The 21,939-nt window shown below is 40.2% G+C and overlaps 1 protein-coding gene across 1 annotated transcript in view; it reads right to left on the bottom strand.

Annotated features, from left to right (window-relative positions):
- Positions 1-957: 957 nt before the first annotated feature.
- The window catches only part of LOC126474705 (phospholipid phosphatase 1-like), a 782,821-nt gene continuing 761,839 nt past the window's right edge, over positions 958-21,939 (bottom strand). Inside the window, exons 4-7 of the mRNA XM_050102182.1 lie at positions 11,375-11,607; positions 8,105-8,225; positions 4,789-4,965; positions 958-1,890 (exon numbers count right to left, since the gene is read on the bottom strand). Coding sequence (XP_049958139.1) covers positions 1,684-1,890; positions 4,789-4,965; positions 8,105-8,225; positions 11,375-11,607 — 738 coding nt within the window. The 3' untranslated portion in view covers positions 958-1,683. The remainder of the gene's footprint in view (positions 1,891-4,788; positions 4,966-8,104; positions 8,226-11,374; positions 11,608-21,939) is intronic.

Here is a 21,939-nt window from a genome sequence, read left to right as displayed (position 1 = left end):
ATTCCAACTATAGCTAGACTGAGCCTTTCCATTTCCTTTTTCAGATGTTCTTTTTCCCTACCACGTTCAAACTTCTAACGTTCCACACTTGTAGCAGGTTATCCTTTCATTGGTTATTCAATCTGCGTCTCGTAGTTTCTCCCCCTTACTAGTCCCCTCTCAAAGACCTGAATGGAGGACCAATCCAGAATCTTTTGCCACTGGAGAAATCACTGTGGCACTTTCAATTACTGGCCACATGTCATGTGGTTATACACTATGTGGCTTTAATGAAGCCATTTCCATTGGTTTCTGTATCTGCGTGCCATTGATCTGAGTCAATTCATCCGCCTCTTACAGGCAGTTTCCCACTCCAAGGACACGAGGTTGACTTGAAATTCTGTCTATTCTTCCACTCTCTTTGACAAGGCCATTGACTTTTTCAAAATTTAAGCAATGGACAGGTTTAAACCCAGGCCCCAGTAAGTTTTGATTACTAGTCAAAGATGCAATTCCTGCACTATATTATCCAATTAGCATCACCAAATCATGTATTAGAGAGATCAGAGTGCCTTTAAAAGACAATGGATTTCTGTAGAAACTGAGAAAAAAGTCGCTTCATCTTGATAAGTCAGGGGCCTAAGTCAACCATGCCTAGGTGTAGTAAGTAAAATTAATTTTCCATGTACCTACAATTTCATTATAAAATGCACATGTATGTGACACTTACAATAAAATAATCAGAAACTGAGCGGAAGAGGTTAACTGACCTAAATTCTTAGGAGGATAAATGAAATATGTCTGCAGTAAATAAATTCTATAGAATTTACATTACATATATAATAATCACTATTTACTGTATTCTGTATTATTATTATTATTATTATTACTTGTAAATATAACACTTCATCTTGTCGATTGAAGAAGTAATCAGTTCACAGTGTTTTGTATTTTATTGTAGCAAGAAATGGTCTGTGGTAAATTCTTCACAGGCTTATTATTCAGAAAGATTTACATTATTCACAATAAAGAACATATGTCAGTCTCAAAATATATTAGTGTTATGGAATGTACTATAAATCACATTCTTGATGCTTGAAGAGTTACAGCTTTTTTTAGCACTGTCCCACCAGAAGAATTTACAAAAAATATTTACAAAGCTCTTTAGTTAACAGTAACTTTCAAGTTTTTCTGTAAAACTAGGCATTAATATTTTTTGCAATATCTCATATGCGGTATTTTGCATATATTAGCTGATACAAAATCACAAGAACAAGGCACAGTATCTACATAGTATACGTGACAGTACACTTTATCTTGTAGATATTAATACCTTAATCTGAGGCACTTTTTAGATTCCACTTAAGCTTCTTCATATGCATAACTGTCAAATAGGAATCCTGTTATACTTATACTGAAACACTATCATTCTCTCACATTTCCTTAGAAATTGTGCTGCTGGTAGTGGAGTTATGGATTCACTGAAAGTAAAATTACATACAGTTCATCAAGAAATGATATCCACTATCACTCAACACTATCACACCAATCTTTTCAGAAATTTCAACTCTTACAATATCAATGTTCACACTTACACTCGTCATCCAAAAAATAATTCCCACTGTATTGCGACATTTGGCCTTCTTTGTACACTTCAAGAAAATACCTAAAGAACACTGTTAGCAAAGTTGTCCACAATTATCTTCAGCTAAGAGCTGCTTCTCTTAATTCCCTCTCTTCAGGTGTCAGAGCAGCAGAGTAACTTGATGTGGATGACAGAAGTCTTCGCACTGACTGGTGCCTATTGTTTGAAATATGTCCATTTTCTCGTACTACATTGTCCAGTTTGCTTGCTTTTGTGTAGGTCGTGGTAATCTTCTTGGTTGATGAAAACTGGTCTGATGTTTTTACCTGTGAAGTTAATGTACTACTTTAATATAATGTAAAATTTCATAGTGATAAATTAGACAAGGAAAAGATTAAAATTTATATTTTGAGGAAGTAGTCATTGAAATTCTGTGTCTACACTGGCACATCAAGAGAAGAACTCTCAAATATTTGAAACAACTCAAAATATTTGTTACTACAAATATCTAACTGTAAATAACGATCTGTAGACTATCATTATTGGTAGTAAGTTACTTATGAAGATCCCTTCTTGCCTATTACACTTACAAAGATATCAGATTGGGCTTTCACATAATTAACAGGACAACCTCTACTTTGTATAACTTTGCATGTAAATACTCATATAATTCGTAATAGCTGCCAGTATCATAGAACTCTCATTAAGCTGTTAATATCTGTGAATGGTTTTTTTATATCTTTTGATTTGGAAAATTTAAATGAAACATGTTATAATATAAATGTGAGGAAGTTGATGACTCTTGGACTTTTGGTGTAGGAATACAATAAGTGAGTACAACAGCTGACCTCTCAACTTCTGATAATGATGCTGTAAAGACAAACATTTGTTTAATCAAGAGACCGATACTACACAACACAGAATTAAGGACATAGTCATTCACAATCATGTCACTTTGTAAAATATTTAGGGGTCATACTACAGTGTGATAACTGGGACAATCCTGTCAAATCACTATTAGGGGAATCAAATAGAAAAATCAGATTACTGCAGCTGGAAGGCACTGTTCTCATGAAACCTCACTATACATTCACCATCCTCCCAAGAAGTTCCCAGAAATGTTTTATTCCTGGCATATAAGCAATGCCAGTGCAGAAACGATGGTGGCAGCTTGAACTAAAACTGTAAGCATGAGATGTGCACTGGACCAGCCAGTTATGAAAAGGCAGTGTTGTGTGTTGGACTTGTGGTCACATTGTGTCAATGTTGTAGTGTAACAGAGTAACATCTGTATATCAAGAGTTGAAAATGTTTTCCAGACTCTTTTGAGGAAGAGAAAAGTGTGTGTGGAGTTCGTCCCATACAACGTGACCGCCAAACAAAAATGATGTGTGCACCTGCTGCAACTTGATTGTAATGCAAAACAGAAAACATCATCATGTCTGTTGATACCTTGTGTTATCAACACAAAACTATCACAAAACAAAAAGGTGCAGAAATTCATGTGAGGCGTCACAACTTTGATGACATAACCAACGTTCATGCCAATGTGATGCACAAGATGAACAAAATTCCAAAGAATGATTTTTCTGATGGCAGCTTCACATGGTTTTATGAATGTTCTGTACATTGTACTCAAAGAGGGGGGCAGGTGGGGAGAGGGAGAGTGGGAGGGGTGGGGCGATGTGTGAGTACCTCAGTCACCTGAAGCATTAAAGCCATCATCTTAACTTTTTTCATTAATCCTGTCTCAAAGCATTTTGTACTGATGGTGTACATACTTTGCTAGCCATGGTACAGTGCACTGTGGGGGGAGGGGGGGGGGGAGAAATTGTACCAGTATTATCTGTTTTCATTACTATTCCATTCATATTGTTGCAGAAGCAGCTCAGTAGCGCAGTCACTGTGCTGTAGTGGTTATGATACTAGACTGTTGCATGGAGGGTCATGAGTTCAAAACTTACCTGAACTGTAAAATTTTAATTTCTATTTTCGGTACGAGTACATTCTAGAAGTATCCACAAATGTCAAGAATCATTGTACTGGAATGTTCTGTAACTGTATATATACCATATGTGTTCTGGCCGGAGGCAGTTCACTCCGTGCTCTTGTATGTGCAAATGCTGAATAAACCTTTTTTAAGTGACATTAGTGTTCGTCATTCATCTAATTACACCTTCTTCTACCTGACAATATATTGTGGGAGGAAAAAGTAATGTCTTTATGCCTCTTTTCATGCTCTGTTTTTTCTTATGTTATTCTCATCATACCTACACAAGATATACAATAGTGGCAGCATACTGTTCATTGTCTTCTTCAGATACAGATTCTGTAAATTTTCCTAACAGGGATTCACATCAACTACATTATCATCAACTACATTATCATCAACTACATTACCATCAACTACATTACCATCAACTATATCATCAAATATTTCTGTTACACTTTTATGTGTCAAACCAGTGTGTAATGATCCTAGCAACCCATTCCTGGATTTGTTTGATATCTTGTCATGCCCCATTAATAAGGGCTCCAAACAATGGAACAAACTCTGTAACTCGTTGCACTGAGATATTTGGGTAAATATAGAGAACCAGTATTCGAGGAAGACTATGCAAATATTCAGCTATCCCCATCATTGCATAGGGATGCTGAGAAGAAGATAAGAGACATAAAGGTTTTGACAGAGAAATAAGGTCCGTCAGTTTTCCCCATTCTCAATACACGACTAGCATAGGACAAAAAATCACATATATCGGTACAAAGTTCCCTGTCATACTCTGTACAGTGGCCTACAGAGTATAATTTTAGCTTTAGATGTAGATGTAGGTTTTCACAATTCAGTACTTGAGGTGAAAGGAAGGAAGGAAGGAAGAAAGGAAATGTAAAATCTAGCAACTAACATTCTAACATTCACTTGATGATCTTAAGAGTAATCTAGATCGCTCGTTCATCAGCTGTGCTTCAAGAAATTGTTTTCATACTTATATGTTTATTTATAAAAATCTAATTATATTTTACATGTGACATTAAACATAAAAAATTTGTGTGGTGAAAAACTTGGAGCACACTTCAATGCTGATCATCTCCGTTTTGCAGCTGAGTGCCTATGAAGCACTGCACTATTTTAAATAGATTTTAACAGTTCATTACATTAGATACTACTTTACTGCAAATTACGTAAAACTTTCAGTGACAAACGATGCACAATAAGTACTTACAGTAAATACTGCTAGGCCAAAACCCAACACAAAACCACCCAGCACATCCCACCAGTGGTGCCTGTGGTCTGTTATGCGGGTGAGGGAGCACAGGAGAGCCCATGTGAGACACAGACACTGCAGCCAGGGCACCAGCAGGTACGTGATATCTCCTGGCACACGGCACTGCACGAACCACTGTTGGCCGTCATGAAGAATGTCCATAAGTATTACGTTGCATTCTGATCAGTTTTACACATAACTAATAGTGATATAGTCTACGATCTATAACTTCTTCTACATGTATCAAACAATGGAAAATCCAGGATGGAATGTAACAACATTAGAGAAGGAAAGTTGCTACTCACCATATAGCAGAGATGCTGAGTCATGATAGGCACAACAAAAAGATTCACACAATTATAGCTTTTGGCCATTAAGGCCTTTGTCAGCATGGGAGATTTGTTTTTGTGCCTTCTTTCCAGTCTCCCACCGCCTTCCAAAGTCCCACAGTCTGGCCACAGAAGAGCATTCCCCTCATAACTCAGTACCATCCAGGAATGGAGCAATTGAACTACATTCTCCGCTAGAGTTTCAATTACCTCTCGTCGTGCCCTGAAATGGGAAATGTCCTCCCATCTAGATCCTAGACCGGTCCCATACATCCTCCCACCACCACCTACTCCAGTCCAGTCACTGACATCACCTATCCCATCAAAGGCAGGGCTACCTGTGAAACCAGTAATATGGTCTATAAGCTCAGCTGCAACCACTGTGCTGCATTCTATGTAGGCATGACAACCAACAAGCTGCCTGTCCACATGAATGGCTATCGACAAACTGTGGCCAAGAAACAAGTGGACCACCCTGTTGCTGAACACGCTGCCGAACATGATATCCTTCATTTTAATGACTGCTTCACAGCCTGTGCCATGTGGATCCTTCCCACCAACACCAGCTTTTCTGAATTGCGCAGGTGGGAATTTTCCCTGCAAGACATCCTATGTTCCCATAACCCTCCTGGTCTGAAGCTTCATTAGTCATTGTCCTCATCCATCCAGCCGTCTCCCTGTTCCCATTCCAGCATCACACAGCTGTCATTTCACCACCACACCCATTCTTTTAATTTCTTTTTACTTCTCTCCTTTCTGCTACTTACCCCTCCACCTCCCCACCTTCTCTCCTGCCCTCCGTTTAAATTGCAGCACTTCACTGTCCATCACCCCCACCATACTATCCCTCCCTCTCCCCACCCCTGCCTCCTCCTTACCCCCACCCAGTTGTCACCCCCACATGCACAGGTGCTGCTGCCCGCAGTGTGGTGGTTTCTGTTGTCTGAGACTGTAGATGTGTGTGGAAGTTGCATTTTGGTTTTGTGTGTGTGTGTGTGTGTGTGTGTGTGTGTGTGTGTGTGTGTGTGTGTGTGTGTGTGTGCGTGTGTGTGTGAGAGAGAGAGAGAGAGAGAGAGAGAGAGAGAGAGAGAGAGAGAGAGAGAGAGAATTGCTGACAAAGGCCTTAAAGGCCAAAAGCTACAATTGTGTGACTCTTTGTTGCATCTATCACGACTCAGCATCTCCGCTATATGGTGAGTGGCAACTTTCCTTCTCTAATATTATTTTGTCTACGTATACATGCATACTCTGCAAATCACTGTGAAGCATGGTATCATTATTAAGTTTTGTTCCTGCTCCAATTCCATTTGGAGAACAGGAAGAATAGCTGCTTAAATAACTCTGTGCATGCCATAACTAGTCTAATTTTGTCTCCATAGGCAATACAGGAGTCATGAATAGAAGCATGAAGAATATCTCTAGGTTCTCCACTTAATACTGGCTCTTGCAGCTTTGTAAGTAGGCTTTTGGGGGATAACTAATTCAGGCTTCCAACATTTCTGTGATGCTTGAATCAAACAAACTTGTGACCATTAGTGCCACCATTCTTTGCTTTAGTCCATTTTAGTATGCATCTCGCAGATTTTAGTAGTATCCTGGGCTGTGTTCCATGATTGTTTCTTAAGAAATCACCTTTGTAGACTAACTACATTTTCCCAGTATCTGCCACTTGTCTTACCTAAACTGAGCCTATATTACATTCCATTTAATATTCCTAGAAACTGTTGCACTAAGGTATTTATATGAGTTGGCTGATTCCAGTTGTGAATCACTGGCATTTTAGTTATAGGATACTACTATTCTCTATTTTGTGACATACTTGTGAATCAAGTGGCTGGTCTTTGCAATATTTTAACACTTTCAAAGATCTGACTGAATATGTCTGCAACTTTTTTTACACAGTCCTTGATTATACATAAATGAATCATCTGCAAAATATCTGAGGTTACCATTAATATCAGCTGCAAGCTCATTAATATACAAGACCAACAGCAAGTCTCCCAGCATACTTCCCTGGCAGACACCTGAAATTACTTCTACTTCTGCCAATGATCGCCCATCCAAGATAACTTTCCTCATCCAATATACCAAGAAATATTTGGAAGTCAAAAATACTGCATCCATCCAAGAAATAAACAACATGTGGTTTGCATAATCAGTATCTACATAGCTATACTCCTTAACTAGACGTTTTACACTCAAACTGGGCAGAAGCGTCAATGAAAGACCTATCAGTCTGTCAATGTATTTAAGTGAATGTGACAATGTTCTGATGAACACCTAAGTATCAATAGCACGTGAAATGTTATTCCAGATGCATTATCATAATAGTATGAGAAGATGTAGATGAAAAACTGATTTTGGAAGTTTTAGTAATTGATCCCACATTAATCCTTCAGCTAAAAGTTATTGGCTAGCTGAAAGGAGGTGGGGGCATGGGGTGTCTGTCTTAATGATCCAACTACAGGAGCATCATGTAAATTATGTATGAAAATTTACAACAAGAGAGAAGATTTGCTGCTAGATAAGGAAAGTGGAGAATTATAGATACCAAAGTTCTTCACCACCAATACCACCACCACATTGCATCTATACTCTTAGTTCTTTTCACCTTTTTGCCACATTAGTTAGGCAGTATAGTTAAAACTACATGAAAATTCTACCACACGAGAATAATGAAGACAGCCCCTTTAGCGTTAGAGTGAGCATACAGATTTCCTACAACCCACCTGAAAGATTTGGTTAACATAAACTTGGAACAATATCATATTTTACTCCAGTATGACACATTTCTAAAGTGGCTATCATGAAAAAGAAACTCAATATTGATTCATTGTTTCTAGTTCACAGAATATCTGTTTTGTCTTGTACAGCCATCTGAATGTCCCAGGTGCAATTATTAATTTCAGCAAGGTATTTTAATGACATTTATTGTGACAACTCACCATTGTAAAAACTGATGCAAACACTGATAATGAAGCATGACCTGAGGGGAAGGATTTTGTTGAGTCTCGTACATACCAGTTCCCAACATCCTTATTGGTACATGTGAAATTATTCACATATCTGAAACGAAAAGACAAGTGTTGCACACATTTAAGAGCTCTCACTCATTTTAAGAATGATGCAGCACCTAACTGCAACAATAAATGACTCAGTTACAGATTTACTTAGGCATGAAAAAATACAATAAAACTAGTAAAGAAAAGTAAAACAAGGAAAAACTGAACTGGGGATGAATAATGCTGTTGTGTTTTAATAGGAATCTACTGTTCATTTCTCAGGTTTTCTCAGCAATGATAAATGTTTACATCAGTGTATGAAGGTGCACTGCAAAGTAATACCTCCAATTTTTTAATGTGAAAAACCTTAAACCTTTTTAAACAAAACAAACTTTATTAACATTCAACATCTTTATTCTTCATGTCTACATATTTATTTCTCAACATAGTCACCGAGGTGACAAACATTTCTCTCAACAAGAGACCAGTTTGTTGAATGTTTGATTTCCCTAGGGTTTTCTTTACTTCTGGAAACAGATGAAAATTGAATGCGACCAACTTGGGACGGTATGGAGGATGATCAATGTCAGTGAATCCGACACATCTGATTGTTGCAAATGTCGCAGTGCTCATGTGTGGTCTGGAATTGTCATACTGAGAGAGAAGGTGCTCCATGTGTGTATGAATTCTTCAAATTCTGAACTCCTGCTGTTTCTCATAAACCACTGTAATTCATTCCACACTGCCATGTTACAGACTACAATTTGTAGCCATCTAGCTGCAGATGGCTGCAAATATGTGGATCTGAAGAATAAAGATCTCAAATTTCAGAATTTTTTTTATTGGAAGCATTACTTTCCAGCACACCATCGTGTGAGTGGCTGCGATGTTTGGATCCTTACATGTTTCAACACTACTTTAGTTCATGGCAGTGGTTCAAGCACATTTTATTGGAGTATGATCTATTTTTCACTTTCCTCGTAAAACGTAATATACACAGAAATAATCTGAAAAAACTATTACCATAATACATCATACAAGAATGCAAAATGAATGTGAAAAATTTATCTTTTTTCCACATGTTTCAAAATAGTGGGATGAAAAATGAGATCACCTATAGGAAATAAAGCTTGAAAGGTATAGAAAATAGTTTTAGAAAAACACTCTTACATTATTGTTGAATATTTATACATCTGCTAATAACATAGAATAAACAAATAAAACTAAACAACATAAGATCCAAGAAAAAAGGATATGTCCTAGATTTTACACATCAGCACCACCAAAGCACTCCTACAAGAACAATTTACTAATTAATAAACATATATTTCTGTTACAATGTCTGAGCCAATAAATATTCCTTTTTAATAATGTTTTTAAGAGATTATGTAACATTACACCGTATTCTGATTTTTTATCATTCTTTATACCTACTTACAGTATTTTAAAATTGCAACTGAAACAATAATATGCCAGCAGGGGCAGAATTAACATTAATGATTTCAAAACATTCCTCTTTAATTTTGAAAAATGCACTAACATCCTGCCAACAGTGTATGTAAAGCTGTCTGCAATATTTGCTGTCTGAAATTATCTTCCCAAGAATCCTTCATTTCAAAACACTTGAAACTCTTGTTTCAAATGAGAGAAACTGTCATATCCTTGAGTATCAAGCAGATGGATACCAGATAAAGGTGTGCCTTCAGCCAAAATCTCCAAAGGAAACATGGTCAACAACACCACATTGTCCTTCAAAGAAAGATGTCATTGCTTATTTCATTGCTTACAATGAATACATAATGACATTGGTTTAGAGGATCAAAGATTAGTTAATGATGAATGTCACAGCAGTAATTTATATACCCTCAAGTTATCCATGACATCAGGAAAAACAACCAAAAGTTTCACATGATTTTCCCACCATACCAATGGCATCTGTCACACTGCATGTGAAACAACTAATCACTAGATAGAGGGAAACATCAAATTAATGTCTCATTTACCACATTCATCTGAATCATCATCTACAGACTTCTTTTTGTTCCCTTATGTCAAACAAAATGCATGGACTGTGCTTCTGATCACCCCAAGTAGCAGCTGAATCTCTCTAAAACAGTGTTTTTAAGATGTCAACACCAGAGTGGAACATTTTTTCCAGAATTGATTCAAATGCACGCAAAAGTATATAAAAGATATGTTGGATATTTTTAAAAACAATAAAACAATTTAAACTGAAAAATATTGTTTTTGCATAATTGTTAGGATGGTAAAATATGGGTGTGTAGATTTTTCGTGCCTCATAAGTTGTGTGTGACCAAACATTTTACAGTTAAAATCACAATTAATTGACAACATTCAGTACTGTGGCAAAGCCTACATGGCTGGGATACTTCAAGACGACAGTTCTGCCGAAATGCTTTGCACCAATTTTGCTGGTTACTACACTGACAGAAATGGAAAGCATTTATCATGAAGCACCATGCTCACCTTTGTGGAGATGTTCATCACATGATAGGTATTAAATGATCAAAGTTTCATTCCACTCTTAACTGATGCCCATTGTCAACATCAGCATGACGTCTTTCTTCTCTGGCAAGAATAGACTTTAGTGCTCATTGTGACACAGAAGCTAACAGCCTCCAAATGCCATCTTAAGGAATTTCTTGCCACGGCTAACACACACGATGTGTCAGTTCACGAAGACTGATGGCTGGAGGTGTGTTTTAAAGTATACATTCTCCTATTGCATCCCACATGGGTTTCATGGGTGATGCAGATGACCAGGTACAGCATTTCAGGGTCCATACATGCCTTCTGGCATTTGTAGTGTGAAATGAATTGCAAAGTCTTGTATTATCCTATTGGAATATGTCACTGGTACCCCAGAAAAAAAAAGTTGAGTCCATATTGTCACCACTCCTCCTAGTCACGGTACAACAGCTAACTGTAGGTGCGATCTGTCAAAAAGATGGTGATAAGCTCCACTTGCACTTGTTTTGGTTAGTTACTGTATACTTATCATTCTTCATATGTAGGAATGACTTTTTCCTGTACTGAAATGAGGCTTGTATAAGAATGAAATTTTAAACAACATATCCCACAGGAACAGCAATCCTGGAGTTTGGAAATGTTTGATCAAGGTGTCTGTGGTGTAAAATTTTCCATTTACATTTCCGTGGTTGTAATTTTAAAATAATGTGTGTTGTGACTCACCCGTCACAGTTTGGTGGCTGCGTGGGCCGGCAGGTGTCTAGGAAGTGCGGCCTGGGCTCCCCCACAAGCACCTTGCCCACCTCGGTGGTGAGGAAGACGATGGCGAGCCCCAGCAGGAAGTCGCGGTACCAGCGCGACGCCTCCCACAGGCCCTGCATGCAGCACTGCTTCTTCGTCTTGGGCACGTCATACTCGTTTAGGAATGCCACGCACAGCGTCTCCACCACCCAGATCTGGTCCAAAACAAACCAACAAGATGAAAGTTCTGTTAGACAGACCACTATCCGCTATCCGGCATTTGGTGTCTATATAGCAAGGTATGCATCAATGCGGTGTCTAGTAAATATGCAATTATACTGTTACTGCAACTCTGAGACGAATGTGTCTCAGGTAATTTTATAAAATAAGGCAACACCATCTTTGAGTGATTAAGGGACCTGCTTCTATTAAAGGAAATGTAAAGTCATTACATAAAGTATATTTCAGATAAGGTTTTTGCGTCCTTAAGTTACCCAATAGTACGGAAAAAGTATGTTTATTTAGATGGATAGATGTAAGAAACCCTACACTTTCTGTGGATGTTCGAACATAGTTTGTTTAGTTATCTTCCAGGGAGTTACTGCAATAAGTTACAGTTTTTTAAACAGAATATTATGTTGTTCTATCAGGTAGCTGTTGTATTGTGTACAAATGAATTCAAAACATTTATATAAATTTAATTTGGGCCTCTAGAAACGTTCGGAGTTTTTGAGATGGGTGCTACATGCTGTACATATTTGGCTGTGTTCGGATGGTGCTCTTGCGTCGGAATGTTCATTTTAAGGAAGATGTCCAAAGAAGTGTCCATTTTCCTGAATGCGCAGCTTGATGTGCCATCTTAATGACCTGGTGGCGAGATGTAAATTTAGTGACATCATGGAGCGGTAAGCTTCCTCTACACGCTGTTTGAAAGAACGTTCAGTTATGTTAGACTGTGCAACGTATCTTTACAGTTCCGTATACAAGGCAGGTCGGAATACACGAACAGACGATGTTCGGTCAGCCATGGGCACTGACGGGAATAAACAAGACAAACACATCCACCGAGTACTATGACATGTTGCTGATGCTCAGCGAATGCCTACGCGACAATATAGCAGCCTAGGCTTATACCGTGAACAGGCGCGGCTTGTAATTAGAGGCTCTGGGGCGAAGCCACCCCAAAATTTATAATAAAATAAATATCTCTGTAACGTATTAAGGATTGTAAGTAATCAGAACGCATTTCGCATATTCCCATACGGATGTAAAGAACATCGGTTAACGTTTTTGGAACTGCTGATATGTGATATCAAGTGATGTTTTTCGAACAGGTAGCAGCTAGTCATAATGCCACAGCATGCTGCGCCTTGAAATGCCGCTTAGCTCTATGTAGCATAGGTATGGGGGCGTGTCGGAGGCTATGGTGTTTCGGCGTAAAGCTATCCTACCAATCTGCGCACAATTTTCAAGTTCCACTGCTTACATCAAAAGATAATGAACAGAGCCGCTGAAACTTTGCTAACGAATCTTTGTCTCTGTATTATGCTTTCATGCGTCATTAATCGACGTTTAGTATTATTATTTTGATAGTGTTTTAGACAGCTTTTTTGGCTATTCTAATTCTAACCACCGTTGGAATAAGTTTGCAGATGTCTCGCCAGAATGCAATAGAGTACAGTACCATATCACCAACTCTCACTCCCTCTCTCCACCCCTCTCTTTGTTTCTCTCTCTCATATTTATTTATTTATTTATTTCTACAATGGTTTACATCAGTTTACAGCTTGAACATTTAGCTATTTTTCGACATAATCACCACTTCTGTCGATTCATTTTTGTAGACGCTGAGGCAGTTTTTGCATGCCCATGTCATACCAGCTCACCGCCATGCTGTTCGTCGTCGGAGCTGAATTGCTTTCCGGCCAAACGTTCTTTTAACCTAGGGAACAGATGATAGTCACTGGGCGCCAAGTCAGGACTATGGAGTGGGTGGGTGATTATGTTCCACTGGAACTGTTGCAGGAGAGCAACGATTTGCCCAGCGATGTGTGGGCGAGCGTTGTCAATGGAGAATGCGTACGCCCTTGCTCAGCATTCCTCTTCTCCGGTACTGAATTGCCCGTTTGATTTTTTTCAGAGTCTCACAGTACCGGTCAGCGTTAATTGTGGTCCCAGTGGGCATGAAGTCTGCCAACAATACCCCTTTCCGACCCCAAAAAACGGTTGTCATGACTTTACCGGCAGACTGTGTTTGTTTGAATATACGCGGCTTTGGCGAAGAAAGATGCCGCCACTGGCGTGATTGTTGCTTGGTCTCAGGTGTAAAGTGGTATGCACAGGTTAAGAAATGCGCGGGAAGCATCAACTCGTTGCCGCATGTGGTCCTCAGTCAGCATACATGGCACCCATCTTGCGTACACCTTCCGGTAGTTCAGTGTTTCCGTTAAAATTCTGAGAGCGGTGCTTCGGGAAACTTCAGGAACCAACATGCAGTGATCATCCAGGTGATCCGCTGATCTTCACGCATGCTTTGCTCAACCTTCAACACTGTCTCCTCAGAAATTGACGGTCTCCCGCTCCTTTGTTCGTCGTGAATTTCGGTCCGACCAGCTGCAAACTCTCTACACCACTTGCGAACATTTTTGACATCCATGCACGACTCACCATACACTTCCGTCAATTGGCGATGGAGTTCAATCGGCGCAGTGCCCTTTGTGTTCAAAAACCGAATAACTGCGCGCAATTCGCACTTGGCGGTAACATCCAGCACTCTTCGTAACAGTATGACCAACTGCCACACAAACAGAACTCTGTACTTATATAAAAAAAAAAAAAAAAAAAAAAAAAAATAGGAGACCTTACTTTTGGGATTATCCTCGCATATATAGCGAGAGTTTCACGAATGATTAGAGGAAAAAGCGCGCGAAATATACCTCATGTGCCAAATATGTCCCGTTACTGTAGTTTCCTTGCTTGCTGACTGCGGGTAAAGTGCGTTATTGGATCAAATGGCTCTGAGCACTATGGGACTTGACAGCTATGGTCATCAGTCCCCTAGAACTTAGAACTACTTAAACCTAACTAACCTAAGGACATCACACAACACCCAGTCATCACGAGGCAGAGAAAATCCCTGACCCCGCCGGGAATCGAACCCGGGAACCCGGGCGTGGGAAGCGAGAACGCTACCGCACGACCACGAGCTGCGGACAAAGTGCGTTATTAGCAAGTTTCTTTTTGTGAGTGTATTATACATGAGTTTAGAGAGTTTTACTTTCTTGTGAGTAACAGCAGCATACGACGAGTACGAAAGTAGTACAATATAAATTCAGTGTGCAGTACATCAGAAAAAGTTTGGGACATGCCGTTAGGATGAATGTGAAGGAACTTGAGGCGCCCAGACCCACCAGTGTAAACCCAAGCAACAGTTATACACTCAATTTTAACCGAGCAATGTACAATCCAGCTAAATAGTTGTGTGCGCTTCGTCACTTAAAGTGCATATTTCTGTAATACACAATTATAAATACGACAAATACGATGTGCAAATTATCACGGCGGTCAGCCAATCATAGGACAACATCCGTGACGTCAAGGAAACACCACTGCTTCGTCACGTGAACTCATAAACGCCGCGGTTTGGGCGCACTAAACACTAAACATCTGAGGTTTAGGAATAAAAATACCAAAAATATAAAGCACACAGCGAAGTTACCATACACTGCATTAAAGATCTCCGTAAAATGTGTCATTTATTACAGAGCGGTCTAAGGCGCTGCAGTCATGGACTGTGCGGCTGGTCCCGGCGGAAGTTCGAGTCCTTCCTCGGGCATGGGTGCGTGTGTTTAGGATAATTTAGTTTAAGTAGTGTGTAAGCTTAGGGACTGATGACCTTAGCAGTTAAGTCCCATAAGATTTCACACACATTTGAACATTTTTGTCCTTTATTACGGTTTGTTGTGGTAAACCGTCGGGAAATGTGACGCTGGAGGATCAATAAGCTACTTGTAGATTGTGTCTTGGAGTTAGCTTTTGATGTCGCTTACTGATTGACTATAAAACGGATAGAAGATACCATATGTTTGGCCAGAGTGTGATATAGCCGCCGCCCCCCCCCCCCCCCTTCTGAAATCTTGGTTGTTGTAACAGATTGATCTGTAGCGTGGCTCAAGGTCTAGATCAGTTCCGATCGATAAATGTCTTAGCCTTCCCCAGTATGGAAGTGCTTTCAGGAAAATGGGCACTCATTTGAATACCTCATTTAAATGAAAATTCAGTCACCACGACATCCAGCTGAACACAGACAATATGTACAGCAACCTGCACTCACTCCTAATTTTCTAAGTAAAACTGACAGAACTTATGTTTGAACTGATCTGTATACAGTTGGTTTAAATACACTCCTGGAAATTGAAATAAGAACACCGTGAATTCATTGTCCCAGGAAGGGGAAACTTTATTGACACATTCCTGGGGTCAGATACATCACATGATCACACTGACAGAACCACAGGCACATAGACACAGGCAACAGAGCATGCACAATGTCGGCACTAGTACAGTGTATATCCACCTTTCGCAGCAATGCAGGCTGCTATTCTCCCATGGAGACGATCGTAGAGATGCTGGATGTAGTCCTGTGGAACGGCTTGCCATGCCTTTTCCACCTGGCGCCTCAGTTGGACCAGCGTTCGTGCTGGACGTGCAGACCGCGTGAGACGACGCTTCATCCAGTCCCAAACATGCTCAATGGGGGACAGATCCGGAGATCTTGCTGGCCAGGATAGTTGACTTACACCTTCTAGAGCACGTTGGCTGGCACGGGATACATGCGGACGTGCATTGTCCTGTTGGAACAGCAAGTTCCCTTGCCGGTCTAGGAATGGTAGAATGATGGGTTCGACGACGGTTTGGATGTACCGTGCACTATTCAGTGTCCCCTCGACGATCACCAGTGGTGTACGGCCAGTGTAGGAGATCGCTCCCCACACCATGATGCCGGGTGTTGGCCCTGTGTGCCTCGGTCGTATGCAGTCCTGATTGTGGCGCTCACCTGCACGGCGCCAAACACGCATACGACCATCATTGGCACCAAGGCAGAAGCGACTCTCATCGCTGAAGACGACACGTCTCCATTCGTCCCTCCATTCACGCCTGTCGCGACACCACTGGAGGCGGGCTGCACGATGTTGGGGCGTGAGCGGAAGACGGCCTAACGGTGTGCGGGACCGTAGCCCAGCTTCATGGAGACGGTTGCGAATGGTCCTCGCCGATACCCCAGAAGCAACAGTGTCCCTAATTTGCTGGGAAGTGGCGGTGCGGTCCCCTACGACACTGCGTAGGATCCTACGGTCTTGGCGTGCATCCGTGCGTCGCTGCGGTCCGGTCCCAGGTCGACGGGCACGTGCACCTTCCGCCGACCACTGGCGACAACATCGATGTACTGTGGAGACCTCACGCCCCACGTGTTGAGCAATTCGGCGGTACGTCCACCCGGCCTCCCGCATGCCCACTATACGCCCTCGCTCAAAGTCCGTCAACTGCACATACGGTTCACGTCCACGCTGTCGCGGCATGCTACCAGTGTTAAAGACTGCGATGGAGCTCCGTATGCCACGGCAAACTGGCTGACACTGACGGCGGCGGTGCACAAATGCTGCGCAGCTAGCGCCATTCGACGGCCAACACCGCGGTTCCTGGTGTGTCCGCTGTGCCGTGCGTGTGATCATTGCTTGTACAGCCCTCTCGCAGTGTCCGGAGCAAGTATGGTGGGTCTGACACACCGGTGTCAATGTGTTCTTTTTTCCATTTCCAGGAGTGTACATCAGCTATATCATAGAAAAAAAATACGCCGTATTTTTGAAAAATTCCAAGTCGTCGCTGTAATTCTGGAAAAGTAAATACCTGAACTATGGACATAAATCCGCAAGAAGAGTAGCATTTCTTATGTATTATTTTGAAAGTTACAGACAAAAACGTAAAATATGCCGTATAGATTTCGGGAGTTTCTTCCAACAGTAGTCGGGTGCAATTTCTATGGTGTTTCGGTAGATATGTGCAATTTCATTTTGAGTCGCGATCCTACAAAGTCACTACATAAACCAGTCTCTTATTACTGCCGCTCGGCGTCTGCTCCACAGTATGGCTATATAAGCACATCAAGAATAAATGGCCTTGATTGGATTGCACATAAACTATCATTAAAATTACATATACTGTACACTGTGTTTATGCGGCGTCGTGTGTCCGCGCAACATTCAAAGAGCTCATAATTACATCACACAAAATGAGATAAAAAAATAATATTCTGCCATTATCCAGTAACATACAGTATGTAATGCTTAGAGCCCTTACACTAACTGATTACGTTACGGGTCTAACCACTTTGAGTTGTTCATTCTGACTATTTCGGTCGAATGACACGAAAATGTGAGAGATACAAGGTCTTAGCAACAATTCCCGTTCGACTCAAAAATCGATAGCCCTTCAACATTTGAAATTTATGCTCCACACAACTTCGCATACGTTCGTGAAAGATCGGGTGACTTTGCAATCCCCGTTTATTACCAAAAACCCAGATATTTTGATATCACTGACTCATGGTGGCACCTTAATAAATTAATTAAGATCCTTTCCCTAAGAAATTCATCAAGCTTCCGAGATATCCAGTGAAGTCACGACCGGAATGCAGATGATCCTGACGTACAATACAGATTACATGGCTGTTGCAATGAATATGAGCTACGAAAAACGAATAAAAAAAAACTTCAATTCCACGGAAACTAATTCAGTTTATTGGACTCAATTTGATCTCGCTAAGTCCGTTTCTCCCATTAAATAGCATCCCCAGCTAGGTAATGACTCCACGAGCTGATACAGGCCTCTTCGTGCTAATCACACGGCGCTTACTAAGCCATACGCTTGCTCAAGTTTTCTGAAACGGAAAGAGTTCATCATTCAACAGCCGTGACCAGGAAACGCACCTACATATTTTTATAAATTTTCCGTACTGGAAGAATATTTTGTGAATCACAGTATATCGTCCTTGTCCAAACATCGAAATCAAACTTCGAGCTCCAAGCATCTCAACGAAATTGTTTAAAAGATTCAGGCCTTTCAGTCAGCATCAAGAGCAGAGTGTAGGTATTTTCATACGTCATTTCCTGCTCCCGTTAATAGGACTTGAGATGTAACTGATTCAACAAGGAAATAATAAATTGTTAGACACAGAGTTACACAGACCCCGGCAGGTGCGAGATAGAAAACATTGTTTTTCTGATGTATTGTGTGTCATCAACAATATTATAATAATATAGATCGATTGTTTAGAAACGCATATGGTTAAAGTGGACATCAATTGTGCAGAGCAAATATGTTGTATGCCTATCTAAAACACGATACAAATTATTGAAAAAAAAAAACAAGGGAAATTGTTAAAAGTCCAGTACGAATCTAAATACATGCAAAAGTAATGTAAAGCGCGACAGTATCTCAGGTCTGTCTATATTGGTCATTGTCTTCGCCACTGGCTGTCTGTTTACAGTTGTCAGATTTGACTAAATTATTTTTGTCTTAATGGCAAGAATTGTAATTAAAATGAATATTGTACTACATCTATTTTGGAACTTCTCTATCGAGCTGGTACATAAAATCACACAACCTTTTTTTTTTTTTTTTTTCCTTAAGCCCTCGGGACTGGGGTCTTCTGGACCAGGTAACCCTTTCGTTCTATCAATAACCTGTGTGTGAAATCTTATGGTACTTAACTGCTAAGGTCATCAGTCCCTAAGCTTCACTACTTAACGTAAATTATCCTAAGGACAAACACACACACCCATGCCCGAGGGAGGACTCTAACCTCCGCCGGGAACAGCCGCACAGTAAATGACTGCAGCGCCTTAGACCGCAATAACCTGTATTTAATGTTTATTGCTTCGTCTTACGTTCCGTGTGATCCTTGAAAATTCAGTTGACTTTCTTTAGACAAAACGTTATTTGGTGCAAATAAAATTAATAATTTTCTTCATTAATTTTGTAATCCTACTCGTCCAATGCATTACAGGGGTCTTTCAGACCCCTTGGTAAACATGCCATCTTTCTAATGGTTTACTTTTCTTTTGTCTCAATGGCAAGCTATGTTGGCAAGATTACTTATAACAGTTAACACTTCGCCACTGTTACAGTCATTATTGAATATTCAGAAGTACTGTGGACGCTGCAGTCGAGTATTCTTTTGATAGTAAGTGTTTATCGTTACGCTAAAGTTGTTTCGTTGAGCATAGGTTCAGCTTCATAAACAAAATAATTTTGCAAGGTAGGCTACGTTCATTATTTACTTACAGCTTGAATTCCATACTATCTGTTAGAAGTAAAAGCTCATCGTCTGAAGTCACAGCAAGTGATAAAAATTTTGAATCAACGATTTTTGAATGGCTTGAAGATGAAGCTCTCTTTGATAAAGAAGATGACAGTAGTCCAGTGACTGTCTCCAGGAGAATAAATGTGTCTTCTAGGGCTCCTAGTAAGAAAGTAGTGAAAAATCAAATAAAAAATTACAGAAATGCTGATTTCTTTATCGCACATGAAGGAACTAAGTGGAGCAAAACAGCACAACTGTTCCTTTATTTGAAGAACTACTGCAGGACAAGACAACAGCAGTGAGAACTTTGACTCAGACAGACAGGAAATTTCACCACAAATGAAAGCTTCCAAGTCGAGGGAAGTTGTATCATCAGTTGGTTTCAAAGACAATTTATGTGCCCAAAAAGAACGAAAGTGTCATACTGTTAAGTTCTTTGTACCACACTGCGACAGGAGATGGAGGACATAAAAAGAAACCAGTGTTCATTTTATTCTCTAACAAAATTAAATAAGGAGTTGTTCCTCTTGACCAGACGGCACGTAGATACACATACAGTAAGACAGTCAAGGAGACAGCCATTCGTCATATGGACAAACATTATGGATGTAGCAGCCATAAATGCCCTGTGTCAAATTTCACAGGAACGCCCCAATTACCAGGAAAGAAGATCCGACAAAAGAAGAATTTTACTCAAGAAATTAGGGCATGAAATAATATATTATCATATGGAGTCCAGAGTTAACAACCGACGCCTTCAGACGAATGTTCTACAAGCCATGGCACGTTGTGGAGTTACTCGCTAACGGCCTAATATTGTGGAAACTGGAAGATCACCAAAAACCAAAAAGATGTTTCATGTGCCCACATCGACAAGACAGACAAAATGGTCAAATATGCAGTAAATGCTGCACAAACATTAGCAAAGAACATAACGTAATTATTTGCAAAGAGTGTCTCTTTCAATGAACAGAGATCTTCTGGTACTCCCAGTAAAATTAAAAGAAATTAAAAAGCAATTTATGACAACGCTTGTATACTAAAATAAAGGTGACACTAACGTAACAGATATTATGTCATCATTCTGTTATCGTGTGACCGAATTTTAACGAATTCCTTTTAGCACTCATGTGGATGACCTCACACTTTTCGTTATTTAGGGTCAACTGCCAATTTTCGCACCATTCAGATATTTTTTCTAAATCGTTTTGCAATTTGTTTTGATCTTCTGATGACTTTATTAGTCGATAAACGACACCGTCATCTGCAAACAACCTAAGACGGCTGCTCAGATTGTCTCCCAAATCGTTTACGTAGATAAGGAACAGCAAAGGGCCTATAACACTACCTTGGGGAACGCCAGAAATCACTTCTGTTTTACTCGATGAACCATATCCCATTATTTATTATGTGCACGGGACCGCCATCAATCGCCGTGATTTCCGTGTAATTTATTGCCTTTGAATAAAAGTGTCATTTCCGTTCGTCTCACTGCCTACTTCTTTCACTTGCCTTCTGGACTATACCGTAGCCGTTCTTTCTATGTGTGGCCCAAGTTTCATCGAGCTGTGTTACTTTGCAGCGACATATCATGCGAAAGTTACTTTCGTCCATAAGTTCTTCATACCAGCGTATTGTATACCCCGTATATGAATTCCGCATTTGCATACTCGTGGGACAACTCTCAGCTTGGCGCCACAAGCGGCCACTTATCTTGATTGAGCTTTAAACCCGTCCTGCCTATATGACAGATGCTGTAGACGACAACCTCAAGCCCACTATCGCACTACATTACTTTGTCCCCCCTGTACCTAACAGGCACACAAAATTCCTTTCTCAAAAGCAATGCTGGCAACGACAAACAAATCGACAGTTTTCGTTTCCGTAGGGCGTAGTATGAAGCACATAGTGAGGACGATTTGTTATGGCTGACTCAGGTTGCATATCTTCAAAAACAGAATTGCAAATATCTACGAAGCAGCAGAGGAAATTCGCCTTATGGCTTAGCAGTACACGCCAGGTTTGTTATAAAAGTTCTGTACAAGTCCTTACTGATATTACTGTATGTTGCAAGTGTAATGTGTTGAAAAACAATAATACAAGCATGGAGTGTTTAAAGGGGAATATTCTTACGATTTAGATTGCTAACATGAATTAAAGGAAGAATACTCCTCTCATAAGCGCG

Source organism: Schistocerca serialis, chromosome 4, assembly GCF_023864345.2.
Source record: "Schistocerca serialis cubense isolate TAMUIC-IGC-003099 chromosome 4, iqSchSeri2.2, whole genome shotgun sequence".
Lineage (NCBI taxonomy): Eukaryota > Metazoa > Arthropoda > Insecta > Orthoptera > Acrididae > Schistocerca > Schistocerca serialis.
The sequence above is the reverse complement of the archived record's forward strand: the minus strand, read 5'-3'. Positions and strand labels throughout refer to the sequence as shown.